The 17,031-nt window shown below is 44.9% G+C and overlaps 1 protein-coding gene across 1 annotated transcript in view; it reads left to right on the forward strand.

The window, feature by feature from the left end:
• Positions 1–5,272, forward strand: part of LOC132394838 (zinc-binding protein A33-like) — a 38,133-nt gene extending 32,861 nt beyond the window's left edge. Inside the window, exon 7 of the mRNA XM_059971243.1 lies at positions 5,033–5,272. Within this exon, the coding sequence (XP_059827226.1) occupies positions 5,033–5,272 (240 nt within the window). The remainder of the gene's footprint in view (positions 1–5,032) is intronic.
• Positions 5,273–17,031: the final 11,759 nt, after the last annotated feature.

The raw sequence follows: 17,031 nt of genomic DNA on the forward strand, positions 1-17,031 counted from the left end.
ATCCTCCCTCAGTTCAGTCTGTTCACTTCTCTGAAGAACATCAGAAATAGCAGCAAGAGGAGGCTGTTCAGCCCGTCACACCTGCTCTCCCATTGAATAAGATCAAAACCACCTCACTGTGCTACAGTTGCGAAGGACGTGACAGAAGTGGGGGTGAGAGAGGAGGGGGGAGTTGTGGTGTTGATTAGGGAGAACATCACCACAGCACTTAGAGAGATCCTTGTGGGGAACGGCCAGTGAGAGTGTATTGGTAGGAGTTAGAAATATGGAGATGGTCACTTTGCTGGGATTGTACTGTTGGATGCCAAATGTCAGTGAGAATCAGAAGAGCCCATGTTTAGGGAGAATGCAGATAACTGTTGGAATATCAGGGTTGTAATAGTCAGAGACTTCAGCTTCCCTAACATTGACTGGGACAGACATGGTGCTGATGGACTTGACAGGGTAGAATTTCTAAGTGTGTTCTGGAATGGTTTCACAAGGAACTTGTAGATGCCCAACTAGAGAAGGGGTCACATTGATCTCCTCTCAGGAAATGAGTCTGGGCAAGTGGTTGACGTGACAGTGGGGGGCGGGGCACATTGGGACCAGTGTCCATCATTCTGTTAGACATAAAATAGTTATGGAAATACTTGTGGAGTCATCCTGAATTGAAGCAAGGCTAATGTTGATGGTGTTAGATGGAATGTGTGATGACTGATTGGTTGAGACCGTTCACTGGTAAAGGCACACAAAGCTGCAGAAAGCTGTAAACTCAGCCAGCTCCATCAAGAACATTAACCTCCCCGGCATCCGGAACACCTGCAACAGGTGATGTCTCAAAAAGGTGGCCTCCATCATTATGGACCCCCATCACAGAGGACCTGCCCTCTTCTCTTTGGAACCACGAAGGAGAAGATACAGGAGCCTGAAGGTACACAGTCGACATTTCAGGAACAGCTTCTTTCCCTCCACCATCAGATTTCTGAATGGACGATGAACCCATGAACACTTCCTCAGTGTCTTTCTCCCCCTCTCTTTTGGCAAAATTAGTTTAATGTATTTTTCATAGTTACTTCTTGCAGTAATTTGCATGTTTTATTACTGTGTATTGCAAGGTGCTGATGCGAATTTCACAACATGTGCCAGTGATATTAAACAAAATTCTGATTCAGATTCACAGGAACAGGCTCTCTGGATGGGACCCGGGTGAGCTGCCCACCTCGATACTACATTAGTTTGTGGTAGGACGCCGAGGGTGGAAGTGGAGGGTAGTTTTGCTGATTGGAGGCCTGTGACCAGTGCTGAGCCGTGGGTTCAGTGCTGTGTCCATCGTTGTTTGTGATTTATATTAATGTTTGGATGACAATGTAGGTGACATTGTTAGTCAGTGTGCAAGAGAATATTTGACGGGGAACTGAAGGGCAACACTCTCACACAAAGGCAGTGGGTGTGTATCGAACGAGCTGTCAGAGAAGGAGGTAGCGGCAGGTACAATGACAACATTTAATAGATACATCGACAGTACATGGATAGGAAAGGTTTAGAGCAGGGGTTCACAACCATTTTAATGCCATAGACCTCAGGATGGGAACCCCTGGTTTCCAGGGATCAGGCCAAATTCAGACCAATGCCCAGAACAGCATCTTGGTTAGTTTGAAGAAGTGGGGCCGAAGGGCCTGTTCCCATGCTGTACATCTCAACACAAACAAAATAGAATCAATCTATCACTCTCCATCAGTCTCTTGGGAAACTGGGACATCAGTCCCCTGAATAGCAACAGCATGGTCTCCCAAGTGTGATGGATTGTGTGCTGTGTGCAAGGCACAGTCTGGACGCAAGGATAGAAATTAAAATATTGTAACAGCAGCTGGTTTAAATAATGGGAAAGAGGTGTGTTATATATATATACATAGTCTGAGTTTCCTACTGAATTAATTTCAATGAAGATTAACAATTGACAAGAAAAATCAGGCAATTACCAGCCTGTTAACTTTAATACAGGTGTGTTTCATCCAAGGAAAATCATGTGAGTCCTGATGGGACCACACATGGAACACCTAACATGGCCCCAACTGGTGAATAAATGTAATTCTGGTCCTGAGACCGAGATTTCAAATTTAAAGTCAAAGTAATAGTTGGGAAGGTTAAGAATCTGTGGGCATTCATTGCAAGTGGAATTGATTAAATATACTGAAATTACATTAATCCATGAATGAATCACATAATCAACCTTCTTGCTCTAACTTCTCATCTTTTTTCTCCAGTCCTGATAAAGGGTTTCAGCCTGAAAAGTCGACTGTTTACTCTTTTCCATAGATGCTGCCTGGCCTGCTCAGTTCCTCCAGCACTTTGTGTGTGTTGCTTGGATTTCCAGATCTGCAGATTTTCTCATCACTGTTCCTTTGTGCCTTTCTCAATGAGAATGGTGGTGGCTTGATGTGTAATCTTGTGGATGACACCAAAATTGGTGATGTGGTGGCCAGTGATGGTTGTCTAAAGTTACAACAGGACCTCAATCAACTAGGAATATGGGAAAGGAAAAGCAGAAAAAAGTGAAGTGTCGTATTTCGAGAATGTAAAACCAATACTGAATATTGTGGCTTATGAAATCCTGCAGGGCAGTGATGAGGTTGATGGTCACAGTCTTTCCCCAGGGTAGAGGAGTCTAAAACTAGAGGGCATAGATTTAAGCTCAGAGGGCACAGATTAACAGGGGACCTAAGCAAGTTTTTCACACAGGTGGAAGGAGCTGCCATTGGAAATGGTAGAGGCAGATAGAATTGAAACATTTTTGAGACTTTTGGATAGTATCTTGATAGAAAATATTTTGAGGGCGTGGACCAATGCAGTCAAACGGGAATATGCTGAGGAAGACACCTCGATTGACAGGGACGTGTTAGGCTGAAGGGCCGGTGTTCATGCTGTCTATCTCCATTTGTGTGGTTGGGGGAGTGCAGCCCTACATCAGAGTACCCAACAGGGTATCTGGTTGGGCCCTGAGACCTGTGCCAACCAACTGGCAGGTGTGTTCAAAGATGTTTTCAATCTCTCATTGCTACAGTCGCAAGTTCCCACCTGCTTCAAAAGGCCAATGATCCTTTGCTATCTAATAAACAGGCTGCTATTTATTGACTACAATTCAGCAATCAACATAAGCATACCGTCAGTTCCGATCAACAATCTCCAAACCCTGGGCCTCAGTACCTCCCTCTGCAACTGGATCCTGGCTGTGCTTTATATGTACAGCCTGAGTTTTCTATTGAACTAACATCAATGAGGATTAAAACTTGACAATAAAATTAAGCAATACTCAGCCTGTTAATTTTAAAGCTGGTGAGTTTAATCCATCTCATACATGGGGGTCCCAATGAGATAACAGGGTGCCACAGGGTGAATGAATGTAATTTTACAATCAGAGTAATATTTCAGAAGGTTGAGAGTCTGTGGTATTTATTCCAAGTTGAATTGATAGATATTTTACTGACATTATATTCAGCCAATAATGAATCACATAATTGTGTCTTTCTCAATGAGAATTCTGGTGACATGAGGAGTAAACTGCGAATGACACTGAAATTGGTGACGTGGTGGACAGTGAAGATTTTCTAAAGTTACAATAAGATGTCCATCAACTGCAATTGTGGGCAAAGGGATGGCAGAAGAACTTAAATTCAATCAAGTGTGAGGAATTGTATTTCGAGATGTTAAAACCAATGCAGAATGTGCACAGTGAATGGCAGGGCACAGTGTTGCATCACAGCAGGGCTGTACAGGGGTGAAGTTTTCCCACAGCGGTCCCTGAGCACTTGCAGTGTATCTGCCACCTCTAACGTTCTATTGAATCAAGATCTCTCATTTCAGTGTCAAAGATATTTGCCTGACAGTTTAAATTATTGGCATTTAACCACCTTTTCACCCTCCTGCCCTACACTTCAATTACTAACACAGACCTTTCTATCCTCCCTCTGATCAGTCTGTCCACTGCTCTGAAAAACATCAGGAATTGAAGCAAGTGGCCATTTAGCCCATCACACTTGCTCTCTCATTAAATAAGATTAATACCACTGTACTATTTCTACTGATTCCTCTTCTTATTCAAAACTCTATGTTCAAGAGAGAGCAGGGTAAATACATTTATTCACCTCTGAATGGTCGTCCCCTCACTGTGCCTCCTCATCCTGACACCGCCGTTACCAGAAGCATCATCCCTGCATCTACCTGACCGAAAGAAGCTAAAGAAATCCGTAAATTTAGTCAGCTATTCTTGGGTACCAGCCTCGTAGTACTCAAGACATCTTCATGGAGCGGTGCCGCAGAGTGGCGATCCATCGTGTCTATCTCCCAGGCCATGTCCTCTTCTCATTGTTACCGTCAGGAAGGAGGTACAGAAGCCTGAAGGCACACAGTCAGTAATTCAGGAACAGCTTCTTCCCCTCTGCCATCCGGTATCTGAATGGATATTGAACTAATGAACACTACCACACTTTTAAAAAAAAGTGTATTATTTCTGATTCTGCACTATTTTAGTCTATTCAATGTACATATATATTTAAAATAATTTGTTTATTTCTCTATTAACATGTATGGCATTGAACTGCTGCTGCTGCTAAGTTTACACATTTCACAACACCTGCAGGTGATAATAAACTTGACACTGAGACGAAGGGTTCATACGGGGTCATCGCAGCAGGACTAAGATGAGGAGAAACGTCCTCACCCAGTGCGGTAAAACTTTCGAATTCTCTCCACAAGATTTCTGAATTTTAGGGCACAGCGATTGTGGGGACAATGCAGGAAAGTGGCGCTGAAGTCAAAGATCAGCCATGTTCTGAGGAATTTTCTTAAGCACGAGTTTACCTTTGCGCCTTGTTCTCCCTTGTCCTTCCGCCTGGCAGGTTGCACAGGGCAGCGATGGGAGCACCAGGGATCCATCGGTAGATAGAGCGGAGCAGCTCCCGACCCCCAGGGTTTCGGCGACAGCTGCAGCCAAACAGGCCACGATTTGGTGGGGAAAGCCGGGCACCCTCCGTGCAGCTGAAACATCTTGCAGAATCTCCGCCAGGTTCTCTTCACCCCGCCTCTGAAAGGTTTCGTAGGCCCGGCCGGGGTTGCAGCCTTTGCCCGAGGAGCAGCTCCCAGCGCTCTGCGAACCGCGGTGCTCACGCTTCAACCAATCAGAGACGGCCGCTCCACAGCCGGGACACCGATTGGGTGTCAGTGTGTCTGGGGGCGGGAGCGAGAGATGCCAGTCGGACGGAATGCGGAGTTTGTTGTCTTGTGGTTTGAATAACTGGAAGTTCGCGCAGCTACTTTCTCACTCTCTTCCCCGAATCGCACTCTCGCTGTGAACGAGAGAGAGAGGGAGAGAGAGGGAGGGAGAGAGGGAGAGGGAGGGAGAGAGGGAGGGGGAGAGAGAGAGAGAGAGGGAGAGAGAGAGGGAGAGAGAGGGAGAGAGAGGGAGGGGGAGAGAGAGGGAGAGAGGGAGAGAGAGAGAGAGAGAGAGAGGGAGGGAGGGGGAGAGAGGGATGGAGGGGGAGAGAGGGAGAGAGAGAGAGGGAGGGAGAGAGGGAGAGGGAGGGAGAGAGGGAGGGGGAGAGAGAGAGAGAGAGGGAGAGAGAGAGGGAGAGAGAGGGAGAGAGAGGGAGGGGGAGAGAGAGAGAGAGGGAGGGAGAGGGAGAGGGAGGGGGAGAGAGAGGGAGAGAGGGAGAGAGAGAGAGAGAGAGAGAGGGAGGGAGGGGGAGAGAGGGATGGAGGGGGAGAGAGGGAGAGAGAGAGAGGGAGAGAGAGAGAGGGAGGGGAGAGGGAGAGAGAGAGAGGGAGGGGGAGAGGGAGAGAGAGAGAGGGAGGGGGAGAGGGAGAGAGAGAGAGGGAGGGGGAGAGGGAGGAGGGAGGGGGAGAGAGAGGGAGGAGGGAGGGGGAGAGAGAGGGAGGAGGGAGGGGGAGAAAGAGAGAGAGATGCCAGTCGGACGGAATGCGGAGTTTGTTGTCTTGTGGTTAGAATAACTGGAAGTTCGCGCAGCTACTTTCTCACTCTCTTCCCGAATCGCACTCTCGCTGTGAACGAGAGAGAGAGAGAGAGAGAGAGAGAGGGAGGGAGGGAGAGAGAGGGAGGGAGAGAGAGGGAGGAGGGAGGGGGAGAGAGAGGGAGGAGGGAGGGGGAGAGAGAGGGAGAGATGCCGCTGCCAGACGAGTGCAACGCACTGTGAAAGCGACCGAAAATCCGTATGAGCCCAACTGTGCCATTCAACCAGCGCCTTTCGGCGAATCTCCATCGTTAGTGAGGAGGTTCACGTCTGTGACGGGTCTCGTTGAGTCGACAAACCTCTGCAAGCTTTTCCGATCCTCTACATTGACCCTAATGCTTTCTGCCATGCATCTGAGAAAATGTCACGAGTTTTTGGAGTCAAACCAAATCTCCTCAAACATCAAATGAAGAATAGCGCTGCCGTGTATGTGATTGACTCAATGTGTGTTGCCCAGGATAGATCGTTATCACTGTGTCTGGCCCAGGATAGATCATTATCAATGTGTGTGGCCCAGGATAGATCATTATCACTGTGCGTGGCCCAGGATAGGTCATTATCACTGTGTGTGGCCCAAGATAGATCATTATCACTGTGTGTGGCCCAGGATAGATCATTATCACTGTGTGTGGCCCAAGATAGATCATTATCACTGTGTGTGGCCCAGGATAGATCATTATCACTGTGTGTGGCCCAAGATAGATCATTATCACTGTGTGTGGCCCAGGATAGATCATTATCACTGTGTGTGGCCCAAGATAGATCATTATAACTATGTGTGGCCCAGGATAGAACATTATCAATGTGTGTGGCCCAGGATAGGTCATTATCAACGTGTGTGGCCCAGGATAGATCATTATCACTGTGTGTGGCCCAGGATAGATCATTATCACTGTGTGTGGCCCAAGATAGATCATTATCACTGTGTGTGGCCCAGGATAGGTCATTATCACTGTGTGTGGCCCAGGATAGATCGTTATCAATGTGTGTGGCCCAGGATAGGTCATTATCACTGTGTGTGGCCCAGGATAGATCATTATCAATGTGTGTGGCCCAGGATAGATCGTTATCAATGTGTGTGGCCCAGGATAGGTCATTATCTATGTGTGTGGCCCAGGAAAGATCATTATCACTGTGTGTGGCCCAGGATAGATCGTTATCAATGTGTGTGGCCCAGGATAGGTCATTATCAACGTGTGTGGCCCAGGAAAGATCATTATCACTGTGTGTGGCCCAGGATAGATCATTATCACTGTGTGCGGCCCAGGATAGATCGTTATCAATGTGTGAGGCCCAGGATAGATCATTATCAACGTGTGTGGCCCAGGAAAGATCATTATCACTGTGTGTGGCCCAGGAAAGATCATTATCACTGTGTGCGGCCCAGGATAGAACATTATCAATGTGTGTGGCCTAGGATAGATCATTATCAACGTGTGTGGCCCAGGATAGATAATTATCAATGTGTGTGGCCCAGGATAGATCATTATCACTGTGTGCGGCCCAGGATAGATCGTTATCAATGTGTGAGGCCCAGGATAGATCATTATCAACGTGTGTGGCCCAGGAAAGATCATTATCACTGTGTGTGGCCCAGGAAAGATCATTATCACTGTGTGCGGCCCAGGATAGAACATTATCAATGTGTGTGGCCCAGGATAGATCATTATCAACGTGTGTGGCCCAGGATAGATAATTATCAATGTGTGTGGCCCAGGATAGATCATTATCACTGTGTGCGGCCCAGGATAGATCGTTATCAATGTGTGTGGCCCAGGATAGATCATTATCAACGTGTGTGGCACAGGAAAGATCATTATCACTGTGTGCGGCCCAGGATAGAACATTATCAATGTGTGTGGCCCAGGATAGATCATTATCAATGTGTGTGGCCCAAGATAGATCATTATCAACGTGTGTGGCCCAGGATAGATCACTATCAATGTGTGTGGCCCAAGATAGATCATTATCAATATGTCGGGCCCAGGATAGATCATAATCAATGTGTGTGGCCCAGGACAGATCATTATCAATATGTGTCGCCCAGTATAGATTTTTATTAACGTGTGTGGTCCCAGGATAGATCATTATCAATGTGTATGGCCCAGGATAGATTATTATAAATGTGTGGGTCCCAGGATTGATCATTATCAATGTGTGTTGTCAGGGACAGATCATTATCAACATTATCACTGTGTGCGGCCCAGGATAGATCGTTATCAATATGTGTGGCCCAGGATAGATCGTTATTACTGAGTTTTGCCCAGGATAGATCATTATCAATGTTTGTGGATTAGAGAGACCACTATCAATGTGTGTGGTGTGGCCCAGGATAGATCATTATCAATGTGTGTGGCCCAGGATAGATCTTCATCAATTTGTGTGGCCCAGGATAGATCATTAACAATGTGTGTTGCCCCAGATAGATCTTTAACAATGTGTTTGGACCAGGATAGATCATTATCAATGTGGGTGGCACAGGGTAGATCATTATCAATGTGTGTGGCACAGGATAGATAATTATCAATATGTGTCGCCCAGGATAGATCTTCATAATTTTGCGTGGCCGAAATAGATCATTATCAATGTTTGTGGCCCAAGATAGATCATTATCAGTGTTTTATCAGTGACAGATCACTATCACTGTGTGTGGTCCAGGATAGTTCGTTATCAATGTGTCTGGCCCAGGAAAGATTATTATCTCTGTGTATGACCCAGGATAGATCATGATCAATGTGTGTGGCCCAAGATAGATCTTTATCAGTTTGTGTGGCCCTGGATTGATCATGATCAATGTGTGTGGCCCAGGTTCAATCTTCTTCAATGTGTGCGGTCCAGGATAGATCATTATCAATGTGTGTGGCCCAGCATAGATTATTATCAACATGTGTGGCCCAGGATAGATCGTTAACAGTCTTTGTGGCCCCGGATCGATCGTTATTACTGTGTGTTACCCAAGATAGATCATTATCAATGTGTGTGGCGCAGCTAGATCACTATCAATGTGTGTGGCCCAGGGTAGATCTTCATCAATGTGTGTGGCCCAGGATAGATCTTAATCAATGTGTCTGACCCAGGATAGATCATTAACTATGTGTGTGGCCCCGAATAGATCTTTAACAATGTGTGTGGTCCAGGATAGATCATTATCAATGTGTGTGGCCCAGGACAGATCATTATCTATATGTGTCACCCAGGATAGATTTTCATTTATGTGTGTAGCCCAGAATAGATCGTTATCAATGTGTGTGGCCCTGGATAGACCATTATCACTGTGTGTGGCCGAGATAGATCACTATCAATGTTTGTGGCCCAGGATAGATCTTTATTAATGTGTGTGGCCCAGCATAGATTATTATCAACATGTGTGGCCCAGGATAGATCGTTAACAGTCTTTGTGGCCCCGGATCGATCGTTATTACTGTGTGTTACCCAAGATAGATCATTATCAATGTGTGTGGCGCAGCTAGATCACTATCAATGTGTGTGGCCCAGGGTAGATCTTCATCAATGTGTGTGGCCCAGGATAGATCTTAATCAATGTGTCTGACCCAGGATAGATCATTAACTATGTGTGTGGCCCCGAATAGATCTTTAACAATGTGTGTGGTCCAGGATAGATCATTATCAATGTGTGTGGCCCAGGACAGATCATTATCTATATGTGGCACCCAGGATAGATTTTCATTTATGTGTGTAGCCCAGAATAGATCGTTATCAATGTGTGTGGCCCTGGATAGACCATTATCACTGTGTGTGGCGCAGATAGATCACTATCAATGTGTGTGGCCCAGGATAGATCGTCATCAATGTGTGTGGCCCACGATAGATCTTAATCAATGTGTCTGGCCCAGGATAGATCATTATCAATGTGTGTGGCGCAGATAGATCACTATCAATGTGTGTGGTGTGGCCCAGGATAGATCTTCATCAATGTGTGTGGCCCACCATAGATCTTAATCAATGTGTCTGGCCCAGGATAGATCATTAACAATGTGTGTGGCCCTGAATAGATCTTTATCAATGTGTGTGGTCCAGGATAGTTTGTTATCAATGTGTGTGGCCCAGGATAGATTGCTATCACTGTGTATGGCCCAGGATAGATCTTTATCAATGTGTGTGGCCGAGGATAGGTCATTATCAATGCATGTGGCCCAGGATAGATCATTATCAATGTGTGTGGGCCAGGATAGATCATTATCAATGTGTGGGGCCCAGGATAGGTCATTATCACTGTGTGTGGCCCAGGATAGATCACTATCAATGTGTGGGGCCAAGGAAAGTTCTTCATCACTGTGGGTGGCCCAAGTTAGATCATTATCAATGTGTGTGGCCCAGGACAGATCATTATCTATATGTGTCACCCAGGATAGATTTTCATTTATGTGTGTAGCCCAGAATAGATCGTTATCAATGTGTGTGGCCCTGGATAGACCATTATCACTGCGTGTGGCCGAGATAGATCACTATCAATGTTTGTGGCCCAGGATAGATCTTTATTAATGTGTGTGGCCGAGATAGATCACTATCAATGTTTGTGGCCCAGGATAGATCATTATCAAAGTGTGTGGCTATTGATAGATTATTATTAATGTGCGTGGCGTAGGATAGATCTTTATCAATGTGTGAGGCCCAGGATAGATCATTATCTATATGTGTCACCCAGGATAGATCTTCATTAATATGTGTAGCCCAGAATAGATCGTTATCAATGTGTGCGGCCTAGGTTAGATTGTCATCAATGTGTGTGGTCCTGGATAGACCATTATCACTGTGTGTGGCCGAGATAGATCACTATCAATGTTTGTGGCCCAGGATAGATCTTTATTAATGTGTGTGGCCCAGCATAGATTATTATCAACATGTGTGGCCCAGGATAGATCGTTAACAGTCTTTGTGGCCCCGGATCGATCGTTATTACTGTGTGTTACCCAAGATAGATCATTATCAATGTGTGTGGCGCAGCTAGATCACTATCAATGTGTGTGGCCCAGGGTAGATCTTCATCAATGTGTGTGGCCCAGGATAGATCTTAATCAATGTGTCTGACCCAGGATAGATCATTAACTATGTGTGTGGCCCCGAATAGATCTTTAACAATGTGTGTGATCCAGGATAGATCTTTATCAATGTGTGAGGCCCAGGATAGATCATTATCTATATGTGTCACCCAGGATAGATCTTCATTAATGTGTGTAGCCCAGAATAGATCGTTATCAATGTGTGTGGCCTAGGTTAGATTGTCATCAATGTGTGTGGCCCTGGATAGACCATTTTCACTGTGTATGGCCGAGATAGATCACTATCAATGTTTGTGGCCCAGGATAGATCTTTATTAATGTGTGTGGCCCAGCATAGATTATTATCAACATGTGTGGCCCAGGATAGATCGTTAACAGTCTTTGTGGCCCCGGATCGATCGTTATTACTGTGTGTTACCCAAGATAGATCATTATCAATGTGTGTGGCGCAGCTAGATCACTATCAATGTGTGTGGCCCAGGGTAGATCTTCATCAATGTGTGTGGCCCAGGATAGATCTTAATCAATGTGTCTGACCCAGGATAGATCATTAACTATGTGTGTGGCCCCGAATAGATCTTTAACAATGTGTGTGGTCCAGGATAGATCATTATCAATGTGTGTGGCCCAGGACAGATCATTATCTATATGTGGCACCCAGGATAGATTTTCATTTATGTGTGTAGCCCAGAATAGATCGTTATCAATGTGTGTGGCCCTGGATAGACCATTATCACTGTGTGTGGCCGAGATAGATCACTATCAATGTTTGTGGCCCAGGATAGATCTTTATTAATGTGTGTGGCCCAGCATAGATTATTATCAACATGTGTGGCCCAGGATAGATCGTTAACAGTCTTTGTGGCCCCGGATCGATCGTTATTACTGTGTGTTACCCAAGATAGATCATTATCAATGTGTGTGGCGCAGCTAGATCACTATCAATGTGTGTGGCCCAGGGTAGATCTTCATCAATGTGTGTGGCCCAGGATAGATCTTAATCAATGTGTCTGACCCAGGATAGATCATTAACTATGTGTGTGGCCCCGAATAGATCTTTAACAATGTGTGTGATCCAGGATAGATCTTTATCAATGTGTGAGGCCCAGGATAGATCATTATCTATATGTGTCACCCAGGATAGATCTTCATTAATGTGTGTAGCCCAGAATAGATCGTTATCAATGTGTGTGGCCTAGGTTAGATTGTCATCAATGTGTGTGGCCCTGGATAGACCATTTTCACTGTGTATGGCCGAGATAGATCACTATCAATGTTTGTGGCCCAGGATAGATCTTTATTAATGTGTGTGGCCCAGCATAGATTATTATCAACATGTGTGGCCCAGGATAGATCGTTAACAGTCTTTGTGGCCCCGGATCGATCGTTATTACTGTGTGTTACCCAAGATAGATCATTATCAATGTGTGTGGCGCAGCTAGATCACTATCAATGTGTGTGGCCCAGGGTAGATCTTCATCAATGTGTGTGGCCCAGGATAGATCTTAATCAATGTGTCTGACCCAGGATAGATCATTAACTATGTGTGTGGCCCCGAATAGATCTTTAACAATGTGTGTGATCCAGGATAGATCTTTATCAATGTGTGAGGCCCAGGATAGATCATTATCTATATGTGTCACCCAGGATAGATCTTCATTAATGTGTGTAGCCCAGAATAGATCGTTATCAATGTGTGTGGCCTAGGTTAGATTGTCATCAATGTGTGTGGCCCTGGATAGACCATTATCACTGTGTGTGGCCGAGATAGATCATTATCACTGTGTGTGGCCCAGCATGGATTATTATCAAACGGTGTGGCGCAGGTTAGATTATTATCAACATGTGTGGCCCAGGATAGACCGTTATCAATCTTTGTGACCCAGGATAGATCATTATCAATGTGTGTGGCGCAGATAGATCACTATCAATGTGTGTGGCCCAGGATAGATCGTCATCAATGTGTGTGGCCCACGATAGATCTTAATCAATGTGTCTGGCCCAGGATAGATCATTATCAATGTGTGTGGCGCAGATAGATCACTATCAATGTGTGTGGTGTGGCCCAGGATAGATCATCAATGTGTGTGGCCCACCATAGATCTTAATCAATGTGTCTGGCCCAGGATAGATCATTAACAATGTGTGTGGCCCCGAATAGATCTTTATCAATGTGTGTGGTCCAGGATAGTTTGTTATCAATGTGTGTGGCCCAGGATAGATTGCTATCACTGTGTATGGCCCAGGATAGATCTTTATCAATGTGTGTGGCCGAGGATAGGTCATTATCAATGCATGTGGCCCAGGATAGATCATTATCAATGTGTGTGGCCCAGGATAGATCATTATCAATGTGTGAGGCCCAGGATAGATCATTATCTATATGTGTCACCCAGGATAGATCTTCATTAATATGTGTAGCCCAGAATAGATCGTTATCAATGTGTGCGGCCTAGGTTAGATTGTCATCAATGTGTGTGGCCCTGGATAGACCATTATCACTGTGTGTGGCCGAGATAGATCACTATCAATGTTTGTGGCCCAGGATAGATCTTTATTAATGTGTGTGGCCCAGGATAGATCATTATCAATGTTTGTGGCCCTGGATAGATCTTTAACAATGTGTGTGGTCCAGGATAGATCATTATCAATGCTTGTGGCCCAGGATAGATCTTTATCAACATGTGTGGCCCAGAATAGATCGTTAACAGTCTTTGTGGCCCCGGATCGATCGTTATTACTGTGTGTTACCCAAGATAGATCATTATCAATGTGTGTGGCGCAGCTAGATCACTATCAATGTGTGTGGCCCAGGGTAGATCTTCATCAATGTGTGTGGCCCAGGATAGATCTTAATCAATGTGTCTGACCCAGGATAGATCATTAACTATGTGTGTGGCCCCGAATAGATCTTTAACAATGTGTGTGATCCAGGATAGATCTTTATCAATGTGTGAGGCCCAGGATAGATCATTATCTATATGTGTCACCCAGGATAGATCTTCATTAATGTGTGTAGCCCAGAATAGATCGTTATCAATGTGTGTGGCCTAGGTTAGATTGTCATCAATGTGTGTGGCCCTGGATAGACCATTATCACTGTGTGTGGCCGAGATAGATCACTATCAATGTTTGTGGCCCAGGATAGATCTTTATTAATGTGTGTGGCCCAGCATAGATTATTATCAACATGTGTGGCCCAGGATAGATCGTTAACAGTCTTTGTGGCCCCGGATCGATCGTTATTACTGTGTGTTACCCAAGATAGATCATTATCAATGTGTGTGGCGCAGCTAGATCACTATCAATGTGTGTGGCCCAGGGTAGATCTTAATCAATGTGTCTGACCCAGGATAGATCATTAACTATGTGTGTGGCCCCGAATAGATCTTTATCAATGTGTGTGGCCTAGGTTAGATTGTCATCAATGTGTGTGGCCCTGGATAGACCATTATCACTGTGTGTGGCCGAGATAGTTCACTATCAATGTTTGTGGCCCAGGATAGATCTTTATTAATGGCCCAGGATAGATCACTATCAATGTGTGGGGCCAAGGAAAGATCTTCATCACTGTGGATGGCCCAAGATAGATCATTATCAGTGTTGGTTGTCAGGGATAGATCACTCTCACTGTGTGTGGCCGAGGATGGAGGTTTATCAGTGTGTGTGGCCCAGGATTGATCATTATCAAAGTGTGTAGCCCAGGATTGATCATTATCAAAGTGTGTGTCCCAGGATAGATTATTATCACTGTGTGTGGCACAGGATAGATCTTTCTCACTGTGTGTGGCCGAGATAGATCACTATCAATGTTTGTGGCCCAGGATAGATCATTATCAAAGTGTGTGGCTAAGGATAGATTATTATTAATGTGCGTGGCATAGGAAAAATCTATATCAATGTGTGTGGCCCAGGATAGATCATGATCAATGTTTGTGGCCCAGGATACATCTTTATCAATTTGTGTGGCCCTGGATTGATCATGATCAATGTGTGTGGCACAGGAACAATCTTCTTCAATATGTGCGGTCCAGGATAGATCATTATCACTGTGTGTGGCCCAGCATAGATTATTATCAAACGGTGTGGCACAGGTTAGATTATTATCAACATGTGTGGCCCAGGATAGACCGTTATCAATCTTTGTGACCCAGGATAGATCATTATCAATGTGTGTGGCGCAGATAGATCACTATCAATGTGTGTGGCCCAGGATAGATCGTCATCAATGTGTGTGGCCCACGATAGATCTTAATCAATGTGTCTGGCCCAGGATAGATCATTATCAATGTGTGTGGCGCAGATAGATCACTATCAATGTGTGTGGTGTGGCCCAGGATAGATCTTCATCAATGTGTGTGGCCCACCATAGATCTTAATCAATGTGTCTGGCCCAGGATAGATCATTAACAATGTGTGTGGCCCCGAATAGATCTTTATCAATGTGTGTGGTCCAGGATAGTTTGTTATCAATGTGTGCGGCCCAGGATAGATTGCTATCACTGTGTATGGCCCAGGATAGATCTTTATCAATGTGTGTGGCCGAGGATAGGTCATTATCAATGCATGTGGCCCAGGATAGATCATTATCAATGTGTGTGGCCCAGGATAGATCATTATCAATGTGTGTGGGCCAGGATAGATCACTATCAATGTGTGGGGCCAAGGAAAGTTCTTCATCACTGTGGGTGGCCCAAGTTAGATCATTATCAGTGTGTGTGGCCCAGGATAGATCATTATCAATGTGTGTGGCCCAGGATAGATCATTATCAATGTGTGTGGCCCAGGATAGACAATTATCAAAGTGTGTGGCTATTGATAGATTATTATTAATGTGCGTGGCGTAGGATAGATCTTTATCAATGTGTGAGGCCCAGGATAGATCATTATCTATATGTGTCACCCAGGATAGATCTTCATTAATATGTGTAGCCCAGAATAGATCGTTATCAATGTGTGCGGCCTAGGTTAGATTGTCATCAATGTGTGTGGCCCTGGATAGACCATTATCACTGTGTGTGGCCGAGATAGATCACTATCAATGTTTGTGGCCCAGGATAGATCTTTATTAATGTGTGTGGCCCAGGATAGATCACTATCAATGTTTGTGGCCCAGGATAGATCTTTAACAATGTGTGTGGTCCAGGATAGATCATTATCAATGCTTGTGGCCCAGGATAGATCTTTATCAACATGTGTGGCCCAGAATAGATCGTTAACAGTCTTTGTGGCCCCGGATCGATCGTTATTACTGTGTGTTACCCAAGATAGATCATTATCAATGTGTGTGGCGCAGCTAGATCACTATCAATGTGTGTGGCCCAGGGTAGATCTTCATCAATGTGTGTGGCCCAGGATAGATCTTAATCAATGTGTCTGACCCAGGATAGATCATTAACTATGTGTGTGGCCCCGAATAGATCTTTAACAATGTGTGTGATCCAGGATAGATCTTTATCAATGTGTGAGGCCCAGGATAGATCATTATCTATATGTGTCACCCAGGATAGATCTTCATTAATGTGTGTAGCCCAGAATAGATCGTTATCAATGTGTGTGGCCTTGGATAGACCATTATCACTGTGTGTGGCGCAGCTAGATCACTATCAATGTGTGTGGCCCAGGGTAGATCTTCATCAATGTGTGTGGCCCAGGATAGATCTTAATCAATGTGTCTGACCCAGGATAGATCATTAACTATGTGTGTGGCCCCGAATAGATCTTTAACAATGTGTGTGATCCAGGATAGATCTTTATCAATGTGTGAGGCCCAGGATAGATCATTATCTATATGTGTCACCCAGGATAGATCTTCATTAATGTGTGTAGCCCAGAATAGATCGTTATCAATGTGTGTGGCCTAGGTTAGATTGTCATCAATGTGTGTGGCCCTGGATAGACCATTATCACTGTGTGTGGCTGAGATAGATCACTATCAATGTTTGTGGCCCAGGATAGATCTTTATTAATGGCCCAGGATAGATCACTATCAATGTGTGGGGCCA

Source organism: Hypanus sabinus, chromosome 5 (genome assembly GCF_030144855.1).
Source record: "Hypanus sabinus isolate sHypSab1 chromosome 5, sHypSab1.hap1, whole genome shotgun sequence".
Taxonomy (NCBI): Eukaryota; Metazoa; Chordata; class Chondrichthyes; order Myliobatiformes; family Dasyatidae; genus Hypanus; species Hypanus sabinus.